The sequence below is a fragment of the Xenopus tropicalis genome, chromosome 6 (assembly GCF_000004195.4).
Source record: "Xenopus tropicalis strain Nigerian chromosome 6, UCB_Xtro_10.0, whole genome shotgun sequence".
NCBI lineage: Eukaryota > Metazoa > Chordata > Amphibia > Anura > Pipidae > Xenopus > Xenopus tropicalis.
This window is the reverse complement of record NC_030682.2, coordinates 128,618,479-128,637,082: the sequence shown is the minus strand read 5'-3', so window position 1 is coordinate 128,637,082 and position 18,604 is coordinate 128,618,479. Positions and strand designations below refer to the sequence as shown.

Sequence of the window (18,604 nt, the reverse complement as noted above, 5' to 3'; positions counted from 1 at the left end):
TGGGTGCTTAGAATAGGCATTCAGTTCCATGTATAAATGTAAACTTTTTAATGGCTAAACTAAAGAATTAGGTTAAATTCTACACCTTTTGTTTTGGTCGTCTATTTCATACCAAGGCCACCACTCTTTAGCCATGAAGATCTGCCCCATTAGCTCCCCATCTTCTACACTACTGATCCACAGCACATCTCTGGGCTGCTGTCAGTTATCTGCGCTTTGCAATCACAAATATAGTATACACAATAAGTAATGATAGAAGATGCTTATTAGTAATTTATTCAGGTTCACACTACATGACGGCACAGAAACCAGTTCCCTCTGCATCAGAATTTACTAAAAAGCAGCCTTGCAGCATCAGCTTCAATGACAGATATAACCTCACTTTCAGCTAATATTTTGATGATTACCCATGACCTCTACATTTTACTTGTCAACAAAAGCACACTGAGCATGTGCAGTGCCACTGACACAAAAGATGGCTTAATAAGATCAAAAGATAGATGAGGAGCTGCTGGGGGACAACTTTGAAGCCCTGGATAATTAGTGTTATAGGGCTGCTGATTCGCTGGTACAAATAGGCCAATATATGAAAAAATGTTTTTGTTATTAGGCTACATTAAAAAAAATACAAATAAACTTTGGACCAACTTTGGACACCAATTATCCATGAGTGCTTACTTCCTATTGTCTACAAGATGATGTGCTTTTAATAACTTAAAGGCCCTCTAGCATCCATCAGCACACAATGCAATTAGCTAGGGGAGAGCAATAAATATACCCCTCTATCCCATAGTCCTTATATTTAATAAAGTTGGTTTTCTGATATCATGGTTAATCAAGCATATTATAATTGGCTAATTAGGGAAGAAGATCGTTTTTGGTTCTGTCCATGTAGCAATCAGGTGCCAGGTCTGTAAAGAGAGAGGCTAAATGGCCAGCCTAAACATGGGGGAACTAAATGCATCTTACACTGTTTTGTACAATGCCAGCTGGTTCAGGGGCCCCTGTATTTTTATGACCACATAAATACTGTTTTTTGCTTTCACCAACATTCTAGATTTTCCCTGGCACACATGTTTTAAAATGGGGGTGGGGGGATCTACGTTGCCTGTGACCATTCAACTTCCAGGTGACATTATTATGTTTCCAATTACCTATCATATCTTCACATCCTGTATAAAGTGCTCTGAATTCCTTGTGTCCCTTTATTCTTTTTACCAGAAACATCAAAGCAACCTTAAGTATTAAAATCACATATGAGAAAATTTGTTTCTTTTCACACCCAGAAGTCAGGACTCGGGCCTGTTTCTCTTTGAAACATGATTGTAACAAGGCCGCACTGTCTTTCTAGTTAAGTCTCGAGGCACTGAAAGAGTTCCGCGAGATGAGCGGCCGATAGGAAAATAGTAGCTAATCATTTCATCTGATTCCCAATCAGTGAACTTGATCTTCTGTATAAAGGAAGAAACTTCCCCTTGTTACCATAGGATAAATCCTTTTATAAAAAGTTTATTTTTATAGCGGTTTATGCACTGGGAATAATGCCAACCAAATGTTCACATAATCCTGATATTTTCAATTCTTTAATGTAGCTGACGCCGTTCTCTCATGCCGGAACTCTCCCTTATTGAGACAATTATGGGACAAGTTTTAAATCATTCAAGGTGATTTTTATTCTTGCTGTGAGTACATGTGGATGTCTGTCATGAGGTTCATTTCATATATTTACCCTTTTCCTTTTACTTATACAAACTTTTACTCTACAAACTTAAACACAAGGAATAAAACGTATTTTTCATAAAAACATAACAAAACAAAACTTAAATCTGTTGGTCAGAATAAACACATTAGATGGGTAGAGAAAGAAAGGTCAGGGCCAGTTGTACAGAACAGAAGAGAGAGTATTTGCTTGGGTCCCTTTGTAGGAATAATGTAGAAAATTATATAAATTGGGTAACATTTGTAAATTATATTTTATATATGTCATGGATGCTGGGGGTTGTAGATCAAAAACAAATGGAGGGCAGCAGGTTGGGCATCAGTGATTTGTATCATTCCCACCTGCTCTTGGAAACCCCAACATTCTAAACTCCAGCCCTGAAAGAAATAAACACATACAAACTTACTGTTTTAATGCAAGAGCTACAATCTTTACAATGATATGATCTTCTGTTTGGATGGGGTCTAGGCTATAGGACCAGTGGGAGATAGGGGGTTTGGGTTATTTTAGCAATGTAATGTAGCAATCATCTCTAAATGAACCCTCTAGTGTGACGTAGACAGTGCTATTTGGAGGCAGTTCCCTACTGGTCTTTATTTTTTTGTATTTGAAGTAATTAACTACAGTTAACTGTATAATTTTCAAAGTATTTAGCTTTTTGTTCAGCAGCTCTCCAGTTTGGAATTTCTGCAGCTTTCTGGTTGCTAAGGTCAAATTTACCCAGCAACAAGGCAGTGGTTGGAATGAGAAACTGAAATATGAATAGGAAATGGTCCCAATAGAAAGGAAAGTAATAGAAAGTAACTATGATAGTTAAATGTTACCCTCAGAGAGCAGTGTGTAATTTTGTAAGATTGTACAGTGCTGTGGCGCTTTATATATAAAGTTATACATACAGTAGATTTTCACTACTGGGGTCACAGCAACAAGGAGACAGAAGAAGTAGACCAAGACAAATAATCCAAAAACTAATCAAAAGACCAATTAAAGAGTTGCTAAGAAAAGGCAATTCTGTAATGTAGTAAAAGTTAACTGAAAGGTGAAATACTCCTTAATTATATAACAAAATGTTAAGATGCAAAATGGGTTTATACTTGGAATGTCAATTGTACTTCTAGAGACTTTAGTTGGAGTTGCCATAGTGTTTGCCTCATATTAGACATATCCCTGTATGCCAGTAGAAGCACATCATTTATTATTGGCAGCTTATGCATGGAATACACTCTGACTCAATACAATAAAGGATGTGTAACCCTGCTTATAAATAGAGTATATTATCACTCAAAGGAAATGTGCTTTTCTCCAGTAAATAACCTTATTTAGCAGTGGCGTCACGCCTCTTGTTACTGTTGTGAGTTAGTAGGCAAATGCATATTTGTTCACCGCAGCATATGCTAATACGAAAAACCCCATCTTACATTGTTTTGCTCCATGCATGACAGTGATTGCAAGCAATTTACATTCCACTCCCTACAAGTATTTTGCTTCTCTTTCTCTGTAAATCAAAAGCACATTTATGATGGGATATGCTCCTTTTTATATTAGAAAAAAAACCTATTCTTCTTTCTTAAAACCCTTCAATATGTTTTGCTTTTCCAAAAATATGTTGTCTCCATTGGTTAATAAGCCAGTTTACCAATGCCTATAATCTTAGTCCAAGGAGACCACTGCTGCAGTAATGAATTTAGTGAATTTCTATCAGATGTAGATATACCACAATACATTTTTTCCATTTGCTGTTTTTTTTTTTCATTAACCCTTCAATTGGTTAACGTATATCTTCCCACCCAGTGCCCAACTGGGTCAGTACAGAAAAGCATTTTTCATTGGTTTCAGTGGAGCCAATGGTAGCTGCCACAATCTGACTGTCAGCCTGTAGGTATCACTCTGAATTCATTATGAATGGCCTTGGAGTAATCCACCGCTAACTAATGAGCTCAGGGGTAACAGGGGTACTGCATGAAGTTGGCAAATTATTTACTTACTATACCTACTGCCCAAAACCTCAGCACAGCCTTGCTTTACAAAACTAAATGTAGACCCACTGCTTAATTTTGGAGGGATCAGTCACTCCTCAGTGGTTTCTCTTTAGCACAGAGCAAGTGCAAGCAGGGTGAAACCATTGCAAGTTTAATACGTCAAGTGCAACATTTCAGGACTAGCCCTGCAAGGCTTCCACCCTGATTGCACTTGCCTTGTGTGCCCTGCCTGTTTTGTGGGAATTCCGTGTACTGTCCTATATCTTTTGCAATTTACAGGACTTTAGCTTTTCTGTTCAGGATGTAATATAGATAAAGTTGGTACTGGTATAAGATCTGTTGGATCACCATACTGTAAAGGTCCCCATACACTATAAGATCCGCTCGCTTGGCGATGTCGCCAAGCGAGCGGATGTTTACCCGATATCCCCACCTACGGGTGGGCGATATCGGGTAGGAAGTTGCTTTAAAAAAAAAAATAATCCGATCGTTTGGCCCTGAGGCCAAACGATCGGATTACATTTGCGGCCATGGGCAGTCGGTTCAGGGACCGCATCAACGAGCCGATGCGGTCCCCGATCCGACCAGATTTTCTAACCTGGCCGATCGATATCTGGCCAATTTCAGGCCAGATATCAGTCGGCCAGGCCGCTCGTTTCTGCCCATACACGGGCTGATTAGCTGCCGAATCGGTCCAAGGGACCGATATCGGCAGCTTCTATCGGCCCGTGTATGGGGGCCTTTAGTCTACTAACAAAAATAATTTAAACATTAAATAAACCCAATAGGCTTGTTTCGCCTCCAATAAGGATTACTTATATCTTAGTTGGGATCAAGTACAGGTACTGTTTTATTATTACAGAGAAAAGGGAATCATTTAACCATTAAATAAACCCAATAAGGCTGTTCTGCCCCCAATAAGGGGTAATTATATCTTAGTTGGGATCAAGTACAGGTACTGTTTTATTATTACAGAGAAAAGGGAATCATTTAACCATTAAATAAACCCAATAGGGCTGTTCTGCCCCCAATAAGGGGTAATTATATCTTAGTTGGGATCAAGTACAGGTACTGTTTTATTATTACAGAGAAAAGGGAATCATTTAACCATTAAATAAACCCAAAAGGACTGTTCTGCCCCCAATAAGGATTAATTATATCTTAGTTGGGATCAAGTACAAGGTACTGTTTTATTATTACAGAGAGAAAGGAAATCATTTTTAAAATGTAGTACAGGTATCGGATCCCTTATCCGGAAACCCGTTATCCAGAAAGCTCCGAATTACGGAAAGCCCGTCTCCCATAGACTCCATTTTAATCAAATAATTCAGAATTTTAAAACTGATTTCCTTTTTCTCTGTAATAATAAAACAGTACCTTGTAATTGATCCCAACTAAGATATAATCAATCCTTATTGGATGCAAAACACCCTATTGGGTTTAATTAATGTTTTATTGATTTTTTAGCAGACTTAAGGTATGGAGATCCAAATTACGGAAAGACCCCTTATCCGGAATACCCTTGGTCCCGAGCATTCTGGATAATGGGTCCTATACCTGTATTATTTTCTCAAAATGCGCTCTATGCGAGATGGCCTTTCTGTAATTGGGAACTAGATAACAGGTTTCCGATTAACGGACCCCATGCCTGTATTGTATGAGTTCTGACATCATTATACATACAACTGGCACTACTATGGAAGCATTTTGCCGTAGTTTTACAAGGGCATAATATATGTGGTAAGCATTGTCAGATAAGATGGTGGTATTTTATATATAAATATGGAATATTATAGGGGTCATTTACAAAACAGAAGACTGGAGCCCATTTATAAACACTGGGCAAGGTCGCACCTGGGCAGTAACCCATAGCAACCAATGAGGGATTAGTGTTTTTCAGCCAGCTGCAGGTTGGACACTGAAAGCAATCATCTGATTGGTTGCCTTGGGTTACTGCCCAGGTGCAACCTTGCCCAGTAATTATAAATGATTCCCAGTTCATAGGCTGCATTTTTACTCTTTTCTGTACATTGCAAATTCTACATTGTGCTCTTTCTGCATTGCCTCTCTTGTACCCCCTGGCCCTTGCACCCTGGGGAAAATAAATGATTATTTTATATATGGTTGAGGTGGAACAGATAACAGGAATATCTGGTATAAGTGCATTTAATTATTTTATTGCAATAATAAATGTTCTTTAAATAGGTAAATAAGATACTTTCCCTAATTCTAATGTTGATGAATAGTTGGTGCCCATCCAGCAGGAAGGTTAGTAGGAAAAACTCCTACTGTGTCCAAGGGTATGGCAACATGCACAAATGCCCAACATTTACTAAGAACAATTGTGGTATAAAAGCTAAGCCATCTGGCAGAGACTGGCAGGCTTATTTCCATTAGGCGTAGTGCCCATTTGGACAGGCAGAACATGCCATGATTTTAATGCAGATCATTTGCAGCACAACTCATGGAGCTAAACTACCCAAGGCACATGTGCTAGGCTAAGTGTGTATAAAAAGCCATCTACAAATATACTCAGTATGAGCGATGGGGTAGGGCATTGACTTCTTACCCTCCCTTTGCCTTGCATGCTCCAGCTAATGCCATCCATGCGTAAGGCTAATAAAATTAACCCAGAGTACGTTAAATCCTCCCATGAATTGGGCTTAGTTACGCGATCCTGTGAATCCCTTTTATGTTTAATAATGATTTATGTATTATAGCTTTGCCTTGATGTCATATTTAGCAGTTCCATCAAAACCATTTTTTGTTTATACAGACACCCACCATATGTATCTGTTTATCTAGGCTAATGCTCAGACTAAAGACAATAATCATACACCATGCAGTGCGTTAATCAGCCGCTCTGTAAGTATGCACGCTTACACGCGTACATGTGACATTCTTCTGAGTTTCCATTCACAGCATTATCCTGAGGAAAAAGTCACTTTGGCATTTAAAGGGCTTCAGGACTTACTGATATTTCTGTGCACAAATTAAAGGGGAAATACCTCAAAGGCAATGAGTGTAAACTGATGATTTTTGCAGCTTACATCAATTTTTTTTACTCTTATATTTGCATGATATCAGCAATTATAAACAGCTAGGATCATGAGTTTTAACAGCAGCTCTGCACTCCTGCGTTGGCCGGCCATCAGAGGGTTAAGGTACTTACATCTGGACTCTTTTTTGCACAGTTCACTCACACCTATACAGCTCTGTAGACTTTAAATCTGACAGCTGACAAACTGACTAGGAGTGAGGGAACTGTGCAGAGCGGTTTGTGGAAATGCTCCCAATATCAGTCTATTAACCCTCTACTGCCTGGCCAGCATGCTACCTGTTTGAAATCATAATACCGGCAGTACAAAACTGCTTATATCATGGAAACGTGTCAGGAGGTCTGGAAGGCTGGTGCCTGGGTCTTTGTGGGCGTCAAGGCGCTCCCATGGATCAGGCACATACGTATTTTGCATATTGTGGCAGAATGATGCACGGCACCTAATGTTGCCACCTGGCTGGCATTTTACTAGCTTAGCTGGTAAAATACCTGCAAAGGCCGGGGTGTATATTACCAATTTACTGGCATTGTAATAGCTGGTAAATTTGTAATATGCTTACGTTCAGCCCCTGGCCCCCCTGAATCTTGCAGAAACCCACAGTTTTTCTCTTCCACAATCCTTCTGGAGCCCCCTTTGATGTCATAGCTCTGCCTTTCTTTCATTATCATCCCGCCCCCTTTGATACCATCTCCCTGTTAGCCGGTAACTTTCTTCTAAAGGGGTGCAACCCTAACCCCAACAACACCATGATGTAAGCATGCATTCCCCTCCTTCTTATGTGCCTGTTGTTTGCTGCCTCCCTTGACTCCTAGACTGTTATGACCATGATTCTGTTTGACCCTCCTCTGTGAATCTTTGCTTTGGGTCAATCTCTGCCGTGTTCAGGTTTCGCTGTTTGGCCACAACAAGTTCCAGGGCACTGGTGAAAAATAATATTTCTCCATATTTGTAACTTATATTTGGAAATACAGAAAAAGACTGAAGTTTCCAGGGGAATAATAGGTATATTATCATAATACAGATCCATGAATATCCTATCCTATATAAACGGGGCTTAGTAATGTCATCAGTTATAATTGGAGCTTATGACCCGCTGAAATGTGTATGTTAAAATAAATAATGTACCCACTGTTGTAAAACAGGAGTATATTAAAAGTCACATGAGAGTTTCATGACCTGTAGAAAAGCATAAATATATTTCTAGACTGACTCCAGGTTGTTTCAGAAAAATTCAGTTCATACAAAAAAAATTACAATTTCCAAATATTATTTTTGGATGTTCCTTCTCAGGTTAGAAATGATTATTTCCCTACTGTTCAAAAGAAAAATGAACATGAATTTACCTTTATTAGGGAAAACGTTTGGAGACTAATTGATATTTTGATTATCCGATGTTTCATGCTGTTTCATAATCAGTTTTCTTTCCTGAAATAAACATTTAGGGAAATGCTGTTATTTTGTTATTCTGTTTGCCTCATTTCTCTCCCCCCCACCTCCTGCTATTTCTGCCCATGTCAGGAATATCCAATCTGCAGCTTTTCATTTGCATTGTAACTCTGAGCATCCCTTAACTGCCAATGCTGTTAGTTGTAGTGGGGAGCTTAAGTCTCTCTAAATGTAATTATTCTCTGTGTATGAGTGTAAATGTGCGAAGCTTTATAGTACCCCTCCCTCCAGACATTGGCACCCAATAGATAATAGAGCCCATTACATGGATAAGGCCATCAGCACAGTGGCCCTAGGGGAATATCGGCACAGAGTTTGTATGGTTTATTGGCTGCTGATAAATGGAACCTGAGTGTGTGTTGGAGAAGGACCTTAGATTAGAATACCCACCTTTCTAAAAAACATTGGCATCAAGCATCGATTTTACTGGCCAGGATGGTGAAATACTGGCCTGGTGGCAACCATAGTAGGGGCTGATGTGAAAAATTATAAATGATCTCTATAAAGAACTATACACTGTAAATAAAGCATAATATTAATAATGGACTGTGATCTGTACTTATATTTTCAAGCACTGGTAAGTAAACATCATCTTGAAAAATATCCTCCAAAATAAAATATGCCTTCCAATAAACAGACACAGTTCCAAGCTAATTTGAAGCTCCTTATATTGCCAAACATTTATTTATTTATTTTTCCACCAAGTCTGGGAAAGTGGATTAGTAGTGACAAGGCGGGTGTTTGATGTTACAGACATTGAAGTTTAGTGGTTAGAGCTCCTGTGGATTAGAAACATACACAATGAAAACATTTGATATGCAAATTTATAATATGGCATGTCAGGATTGATCATTGCGCTCTGACAAGATTCCGTGAACTGTGGGCTTGGTTTAGTTAGGTACGCTAATTTCTCTGCTGCACCATCATGATTTAATTACACTTCCAAACCTGTTCTGCCTTTGATACAGACTCCTGGTTATATACTGGAGAAAGCAAAATATTATAGACATCGTTGTAAAGATGCTTTGTTGTCTCAGTTAAACTTGTTTTGTAAAGATTACTCAGTTACAGTAAGAGTTTTCTCCTCATATGATTTAAGGGGAACTCCGGCTTCCTAACTAGAATGTGTTAAAGAGCCCCACACAACACAGAAACCTCTAATAATACCTATCACTGTAATCTGTTCCTTCAAAAAGTAGGAATAAAAAACATTTTATATGCGGAAATCCAGCAGCAAAACCGTTCTTCTCTTTCTGCATCATTTGCAATCCTGGCAGGGGAGGAGGGACTAAAACATTGATGTTACAAACAACTTCTTCACAGCTTACAGACAGCATGCAGGAACTACATAACCCACAATGCATTGCACTACAATGTTCCTTTCCTTATATCACGTGTGCAGGGAATTGTGGGATTTGGACGATGCAGGCTGAGGACAGTCGACAACTTTTACATTTTATTTGAGTCTCAAAGTAGTCAGCCAGATCAGCAGGAGAACAGGGGGTCAGGCTTAAGTAACTATTCCAAACAGTAATATTGCGTTAAAAATCATTAAAAGGCTGCATATGTTTTAATTAATGTATATTGCAAAGTTGCTTGAAATTATGTTTACTTTTTAAAAAACCTAAGTTTTGTTTGGGTTGAGTTCCCCTTCAATAGCTGTTCTTCTGGGTTCTGGGTTTTAGTTTTTTAGCAAGGATTTGTAGTAGGGTTGCCACCCTTACTCTGGGCAGGGGGCAGCAATGACAACACAGGGCGTGGGGAGGGGGCAGGTCGGTGACATCACAGGGGTGGGGCTTTCCTAATTTTGACCAAGCAGGCAGTTTTGGCCCAGACAGCCCTTCCTAAAACAATGTTGTCTGAGTAAAAACCGGGCCGGTGTCAACCCTAATTGTAGTTCTGCAGAGTTGCCAGTGACACATCCCTACACTGTACAGCTATTCTTGGATGATCCTTAACCTGTCAACAGTAATATGTAATTGTTCTTATGTGTTTTGTTTTTTTTTACCCGAATTAGGTGTGGCTTTCCCATGGACCATCAACCTACACAATTTTAGTGTATATACCCTCCTTGAACATCAGCTGATCCTAAACTTAGTGGAGCCCATGGGCTGTACCTCCACTCTTGCTGTCACGTCCCACAGTTTGGCCGGCTCCGGGGCTGATGCAGGTCATTCATTTGTGGTCTGCCTTCACGTCGACCTGGAACCATTAGAAATAAAATGCTCAAATCCCCAGGTCAGTCCATTCACTTGTGCAAACTGCTCTGAAATAATTGGCTTTTATTTCATTTACAGATGTGCTACCTGGCATGGAGTACAGTACATTTTACAGTTTCCCATGTGTAAAAACTCTGTATTTCAAACTAAATGTGTAACTATGTTTGATTGAATCTAAGCGGTAGATACATCTGCATTTGTTTCCCTGTTCCTTTAACCCTTTCTCAGTACAGAAGTAGTCCGGGAGTAAGGGGCCGTGTGTTTGAGTCAGATGAGATTGGATGTCTTTCCTTGGGCTTTGTAACTTGAATGGGTTCTGAAACCTTCGGTAACAGCAAAAGGTGCTTCTTTTATTTGATGGGGTGAAATAAGTAGCAGATGTGCACGGCTTGAATCTTACTCACGGCTGTGCTATCTCCTGGATGCATGCGTTATATGACAATAAAAATTCCAGCCGAGTTCTCACCCTTGTGTTCTTTCACGCAACATGAAGTTCTAATTGGAGGACACTGGCAATCATGTTTGTCTGGAGTACATCAGTACATGAACATAGGAAAGGCACTCTGGCCTTCGTCTCCTTATTTGTATTGGTTTCTCTTGGTTTTAGGCAGATAGGTGCAGCAGCAAGGCACCATGAATAGATTATATTTTATTACATGTAGCATTCATGCACAAGTTACACATGATTAATGGGATGGACAGTGCCAGTTGCAGCAATTTTTACCAAACCCCTCAAAGATGTTGATGTTGCTTTTTTTTTTATAAAATGTATGTGGAGAACATGAAAGTTTTCCTTTTGTGACATGCAAAAAAAGGAGTCTGACCCATGATAATGGCATGACTTGGCCAAGGAGCCTTACGGTCTACCAGTAAAAACCTTGTCTTATCAGTTTTATTGTTGCCTGGGCATGATCTACAGCTCCTTTTGGAACAACACAGGGTAGAGTCCTGCGGCGGGTCGGGTACACTGTGGGTTGCGGGTAGATTCTTCAGATAGGGGTATAGATGCGGGTAGGCAGCTCTGCAGGTCAGGTTGTGGGTCTTATCCATGTGTCTTATATTATATTACCTATATTTTATTCCTGCAAAACAAAGTTTTTTCTACTCCCACCCACTGCTGATGATGTAATTTCCGGTTTGCAACAACAGCACTTCCAGCACTTTCACCACTTCATAACTGTGGTCAGCAGGTCACGGATCAGGTTGCGGATAAGGCAATTGTGAGTCAGGTTGTTGGGTAGTGGGTCAAAGCAAGTAAAAATGTGGGTTGTGTGTCCGGGTTGCGTGCTGCAGCTCCGGCTCTCAAAAACTGGTTCTGCACAGATTCACTAACATCTGCAAAGTCAGTTTCAGAAATGGTGACAGAACTTCTAAGTTGTATTTCTAGTTATTATAGACAAAGTATTATATATATAATTGATTTTGTATGTATGTGATCACACAAATAAGATTATTCTGGAAAATTCTTATTGATGTGTTAAGGGGTCTTGCCTTCCTTGCCAGCCCCCAGTACAGGAGAGGAGCACTCTTGCAGATAGCTCTAGATCAGTAATACCAAAAAACAAAGGTGTACAATATAATGTAATGAATTTTGCCCCTCGAAAGTTGTGTGTTTTGCCTCAGAAAGACTACTGTAGTTTACATAACAAGCTGCTATGTAGCCATGGGGGCAGCCATTCAAAGGTGAAAAGGCACAGGCACATAGCAGATAACAGATAAGGTCTGTAGAATATAATGGTTATCTGCTAATGTAACCTGAGCCTTTTCTCCTTTTTTAAGCTTGAATGGCTGCCCCCGGGGCTACACAGCAGCTTATTATATAAACTATAGTAGGGTTTCTGTAGCAAACACACAACTTTTACCAATGCAGGGCAACAGTACATTGTATTTCCATTACTTTAAAGCTCTTTAATTTTTTGGTGTTCCTATTCCTTTAACCAGAGCAGGCCTCGTCATGCTTGGGGCTCTTGTTCATCCATGCAGCCGGGCCTTCTGTTATGTCCTTTAAAAACAATAGTAGAAACATAGTGCATGCACACTTTTTTTGAGGGTCACACATTAGCAACTCTTCAGAACTGTCTGTTTGACTTAAGCAGATCATTTTTGGGAACCTGCCACAGAAAAGAGGATTCCAGAGAGAAATCAGCATGAAGAAATATGAGTAAGATCAGAATACATTTCACTGGTCTGCGAGCCAATAGTGTATGTATTAGTGAAAACATTCCAAATGATGCACTTGGTAATGGAGTTTCTAAATCATCAAGCAGAGAGTTTGTTTGCTCATCAGAAACATTACCCTTGTGTATAATTTGTTTAACAAGCTTGCATTGAGTTAATTGTGTAATGTTTACTATCATGTTGTCCAACATTACTTAGGAGTAAAAAGAGTTTGGGTAAAATTTGAGTTGAATTTCCATCAAGACCTCTCTATGGAAGTTGAAACTATTATCTATAATAATGAGCCCTGATGCACATATGTAAGCCACTAATAGCCATATGTAGATAGCCCAAGTCTACATTGCGCTGGCAGCTAAAGGGTTAAAGCCTTATTTGTAAACACCGGAGTTCAAATGGTAAGTGTATATGGATATGTGGTTGGTTCAAATGTGTATTTGGCCCACTTTCAAATCCACTGCACCTGGAAAGGCCCTGTGACTCTCTGTACAATCTATTTTATATCTCATTTGGAGGAAAGATGTGCTCTTAAATAGCCCCGGTGGGATATAGAACAACCGAACATTTTGGGAAATAAAATGTGCACAGATATGAAGTGGGTTGTTTTTTTTCTTAAAAGCAGAGATCAGATTTTTTTTTTTAGCCAGATGGTTACGTCTTAAATATGGAAAATTCATTTATATAAACAGTATCTGATAGTTGTAAATTCACAGAGGGATGTAACTTGACCCTTTTAAACAGATGACTGTTTTATCTCCGACAGTTGAAGGATGAACGTCCCTTTCTCATTCCGAAGGACATTCTAGTATGTGTGATCTACATGGCTGCCCTTGGCCTCTGCTGTTTGGGCAGCATTGTGTCCGGGCTGATAATATTCAGGGAGGGCATTTGCCTTGGTCCCCTAAACAACAGTGTGGCCCCCTTGGCTTAATATGTAACTGGTTAAAGTGCAAATCACCTAGTATTGCACTGTGTAATGACTGAATCCAGGATTTGGTTCGGGATTTGCCCATTTTCAGCAGGATTCGGCCAAATCCATGTGCCCTGCTGAACCAAATCAGAATCCTTAAGATCACGTGACTTGCCGTCACAAACACAGAAGTTTTGTGTTTTTGTTTTAAAGCCCAAAACCCACAAGAAAAGACTCCAATGGACAAATGAAATTAAGCTGGCTGTACATTAAGCAAAATACCAGGAGCTTTTTAGCCATATTAGCCAGTAATTGCTCCATACCTGAGCTGATCATTCTGAACACCTGTTATCTGATAGGGCAAAAGTTTGTCAATAAAATCTTAAAATGGGTTGTTGGCTTTTTAATTAACTTCTAGTATAATGTAGAGAGTGCTGTTTTGAGAGTTGGCACTTTGTGTGGTTGCTAGGGTCCAGTTTAACCTAGCATCCAGGCAGTGGCTTAATAGAGAGACAGGAATATGAATAGGAGAGGACCTTAATAAAAACATAAGTAATAAAAAGTTAAACTAACAATTGTAGCCTCACAGAGCAAAAGTGTTAATTTTTACTGCTGGGGTCAATGACCCCCATTGGAAAGCTGAAAAGAGTCAGAGGATCTAAAGGCAAATAATTCAAAAACTATAACAAAAGAATAGGCAATTCTGTAACATACTAAAACTTAACCTGAAGGTAAAGCTCCCCTTCAAAATTATCTTGACATTTGTCCATCGTCAGGGAACTTTGTAGGTCACTGACTGACAGCTAATGGAAGGCTTCAGCTCTGTTTCCCATGCACCTCGGTGAGTCTGCCTCTGGGTGATTTAAATGGATTAGTGCAATGTGGCCAGCTACATAGGTACCCAGTCTTACATACACATACTGCTGCTTTACACTAGTATGTATTTGACTGTATCTAGGCATTGATTTATTGCCTGCCTAATATAACTGTCCTGGTTTAAACACCTGGCAATATAGTGCCATTCTTGTTAATATGCCTGTTTAGAATTATTTTGGAAAACATTATTTGCCCACCTAAAAAGGCATAACATTCTTTATTTATTTCTCTTTTTTTCCATGTTCCTGTTCTTTTGCAATTCAAGGCCAAGTAATAATACAATGCCAGGGCTTTGTTGAACCTAACATTCTGTTCTGCCCATCACCAAAAAGATCAGGTTTTCTAGGAACGTTCCTGCAGCTAATACTGTGCCACTTCATAGTGTCAGAAGCGCTGCCAAAGCAAAGAACAAGCGGGACCTCACACTGATTTGAGAAAGGCTATAATTGCACAGCTATTTTTAGGAATTTATATGGCAATACTCAAACAATCCATTTCCACAGACTCCCACCATCGAACATTCTCCAAGACTTCTCAGGGTAATGGACAGCAGTCACTGTAAAGAAAAATAAATCTGCTACTCCATCAGCAGTAGGCACGGCTGGTCCAAGGCCTTTATTTCCAGCTCAAGATGTGAACGGCTCAGTTTATAGAAGGGTAATTAGCAATTCTAGATGCCTGTGTCAAGGCAATTGCCATAAATTGAAACCTTTTGTGTGCTGTAGAGCTCTTATAACATCATGTGTCTGAGAAATACCTACAACTGAAATGGCTCAGCTCCTCTTTGTGCTAAAGTATTGGTTTGATTGGTAAATGGTTTGTTTGGCGGGGCTGAAATTTAATCCATTCGCCCTCGTGTTGGAATTGTATTGGGGCGCAGTTTAATTGATTGTTGCCTTGTGTTCTCTGGCAGAAGTTTGTCTCAGATAACAATATTGTTCTTTGTTGCACTTGTCTTCAGTTTTAAAATGATTGCCGTTTTCTTGGTATAAGTATTAAAGGAGAAGGAAAGGCTAATAAAGAGTTAATCTCAAGCTGCAGGCATACCTAGTTGTCTCAATAGTGCCCTTAAGTCTCCCCATATTTCACCTGTTCAGATGATCAGAAGCCAGACAGGAACGTAAAACACTGAGCTGTGTAAAGAAAGTTCTCACTCCTGCACCAAGAGCAAGATCGGTGTACATGCTCAGTTAGTAAGACTATGAGTCAGCTTCCTGCTGATTGGCTCAGATCCACATTCCTAAGGGGGATGGTGAGTTCTTAGCATTCTTGAGGGAGGGAGGAGCAGGAGAGAGGAGAGAGCAGAGAGCTGCGTGTCTGTGGCACATGAATTACAGACATAAGAAATCTTTTGACAGATAAGCCAGTGCAGCGTTTCTGTGAGTGCTTATGGCTGTATTTACATAGACCTTTCTGATAAAGCTTACTTAGTTTTTACCTTTCTTTCGCCTTTAAAGCCTTGAGTGTATTGAAACTTGCCTACAGGGCTTACACTTCACTTCATGTTGCTAATTGCCTGACTGTCCCTTCTCAGCCTGTCAGTTATATCTTCTAATGCTAATGGACTCCTGCTGCACAAATATGTCAGCCCCCTCATAGAGGAACATGGGGGGATCAGATAGTGAATGTAAAAGCATTAGGCAAATACATTTATGGTGAAATTAGAAATAGCATGCAAAGCCAGTGCTAGTATAAATGTAAAAAATGTTTAATTTGTGGTGTCAGTATCTCTTTAATGTCTATATCAAGAGTTAATTTAAAGGTGAACTACCCCTTTATGGTCAGTAAGAAATACTGAGACAATTGCCTGAATTCTGAAGTCATTTTTAGCTGTTAATTCATTAATGCAATGACGCACAAGGTATAACCTCAAAAGTATAAAAAGTTTGTAAAACATTGTTATATGAATGTATAGTATTAGCTGGTTTATACAGCCAAGAAAAATCAGGTAATTTGGGTTATTGGCTTCTGTTTTATTTAATTACATAAAGTGGTAGAGGAGACGCATTATGTTTAAAGAATCAACTTTTTTATCTCTTTTTTATCTTTTTTATCAGTTTTTCTATTTTTGCACATTGAAAACAAGAGCCTAGTGCTTGTTCCCCAACAGTCTCCTCTCGGCTCTCCTGTAATAGGCAAACTGCATAGCAATACTGGGACTGTAATGGGATGGATGGGAATACAGTGCCTAAAATTGCTTTTCTTAACACAATATCTCATATTTTCCTGGATTCCTGAGTTATTAGCATGCATTTATTATCATAATCTGAACCAGAATTTGTGTTAATAATGAATATTTTATCATTTTTATTACATGTTATCACTTCTTATCTAATTGGCTCTAATGCTAGTGACTGATGTGATCATAGCTTGCAAAAATATTATGTGAAGAATATTTGTTAATCTTCTTTTATAAATAGACATCATAATATTTATTTGGAAGGAATTCACCAAAGATAAAATTCATCCATTTCCCTTATTTATATTCCCTTTTTCATCCAGAAAGATCATTACTCTATTTATTGTTTAAAGTAGAACAGTGTATTTTAGGGTTTGTTTGTTTGTTAAATGACATGAAATGTACATGTCACATAGCTTGCCTTATTCACTAGCAGAATATCAGCAGTACTAGCGATGTGGAGGTTTCTTCCAAAAACTCAACTAAAACTTGGGGAAACAATCTGAAATCAGAGGGTACCAGATATATTGGGGGGAATGATTCTTTCAACAAATAAAAAGTTAAGAGTAAAGGTTGTACAGGCCATACATGAGCAGTTTTAAAGCAACAGTAACACCAATTTATGAAAGTGTTTCAAAGCAATTCCCATATAATGTACTGCTGCCCCGCACTGGTACATCTGGTGTGTTTGCCTTAGAAAGACTTCTTTAGTTTATATAAACAAAGCTGCTGTGTAGCGACAGGGACAGATATTCAAAGGAGAAAAGGTACAGGTTACTTAGCAGATAACAGATAAGCTCTGTAGAATATTATGGGGTTTTATCAATTATCTGCTATGTAACCTGTGCCTTTTCTCCTTTTTTTTCCAGCTTGAATGGCTGCCCCCATGGCTACACAGCAGCTTATTTATATAAACTATAGTAGTCTTTATGAAGCAAACACACCAGTTGTACCAGCGCAGAGCAACAGTAAATTATATTTTCATTATTTTAAAACTTTCATTTTTTGGTGTTACTGTTTCTTAAAACTGCAGATTTGGGTCCTTTAGACCAATTCAGCAGTTTATATTCCCATGTATCACCCCCAGTGGGCCTACCCAGACAGCGGATCAGGTACTACGTCGGCTTATTAATGCAGTCCTTCCTCCAACAGGTCCTATTCCCAATGTTGTCATTCAATTGTTTGTCCTGCCCAGGTGCGCTGCTGCCATGAGGCAGAGAAAGTTGAGATAACTGCCTCAGATGGCAGAGCCCCTATTGTTATCAGGGGAAGCAAAAAGCTGCTCCTGGTAACTTTAAGAGCCGAATTTTTAAAATGGCAATTGCGTTCTCTACACTAGCGATGTGGCCTCCCTGAACCCCCTCTGTCGCTGTAAAGGTAAGAAGGGTCGGGGGTGGCATCACAGGAGCTGCCTCAGCTGCCCACCTTAAGAACTGCTTCACAGAATGAGAAACAAAGACGCTGAAACATGCTTTAAATATTTGTGAAAAAGACAGCACCTTTGGCAACAGTTATTTCCATGCTCAGATCATCAATGAACCCTCCTTGGATTTTTACAGAAATGTGGAACATATTGCGTCACCTCAGAGGCTTCACTGCACCTTAGCCATGAGTAATGGTAATAGGCACAGACACCAACCACTGTGTGGGATTTATACTAAATGCTTTGTATTCCCATTGATGTGACAACGTATAAACTTAACAGTAGAAACATTGGGTTTAGGTGCCTAGCCCTAAACCTACAGCCAGAGGGAGCGGATTAAACCATGTCAGCATAGGCGGAGGGGGACTTTTTTGTTTGGGGAGGCTAAAGATGGGCCATAGAAAGACTGGCCTAAAGCTAATGTGAGAGTGGATTTGCTGTTGGTGTAAACAATGAACCTCCCAACTACCTGTTGTGGTTGTGATACTGTGCAAAAGTGCAGGTGGGGGTGATTTTTTTTTTTTTTTTACCCTAAAATGCTTAGGATGTAAAAGTATTCATCCATGCACTTATGTGAGGGGTTCTCCATCTATTTGTGTTTGGGATCAGTTAGGTGTC

General features: G+C 39.4%; 1 protein-coding gene across 2 annotated transcripts in view; it reads left to right on the top strand.

The window, feature by feature from the left end:
• Positions 1–18,604, top strand: part of vps13b (vacuolar protein sorting 13 homolog B) — a 508,026-nt gene that overhangs the window by 244,605 nt on the left and 244,817 nt on the right. For both annotated transcript variants that reach the window (XM_002934409.5, XM_012965216.3), the window contains exon 24: positions 10,222–10,442. In XM_002934409.5, coding sequence (XP_002934455.3) covers positions 10,222–10,442 — 221 coding nt within the window. The remainder of the gene's footprint in view (positions 1–10,221; positions 10,443–18,604) is intronic.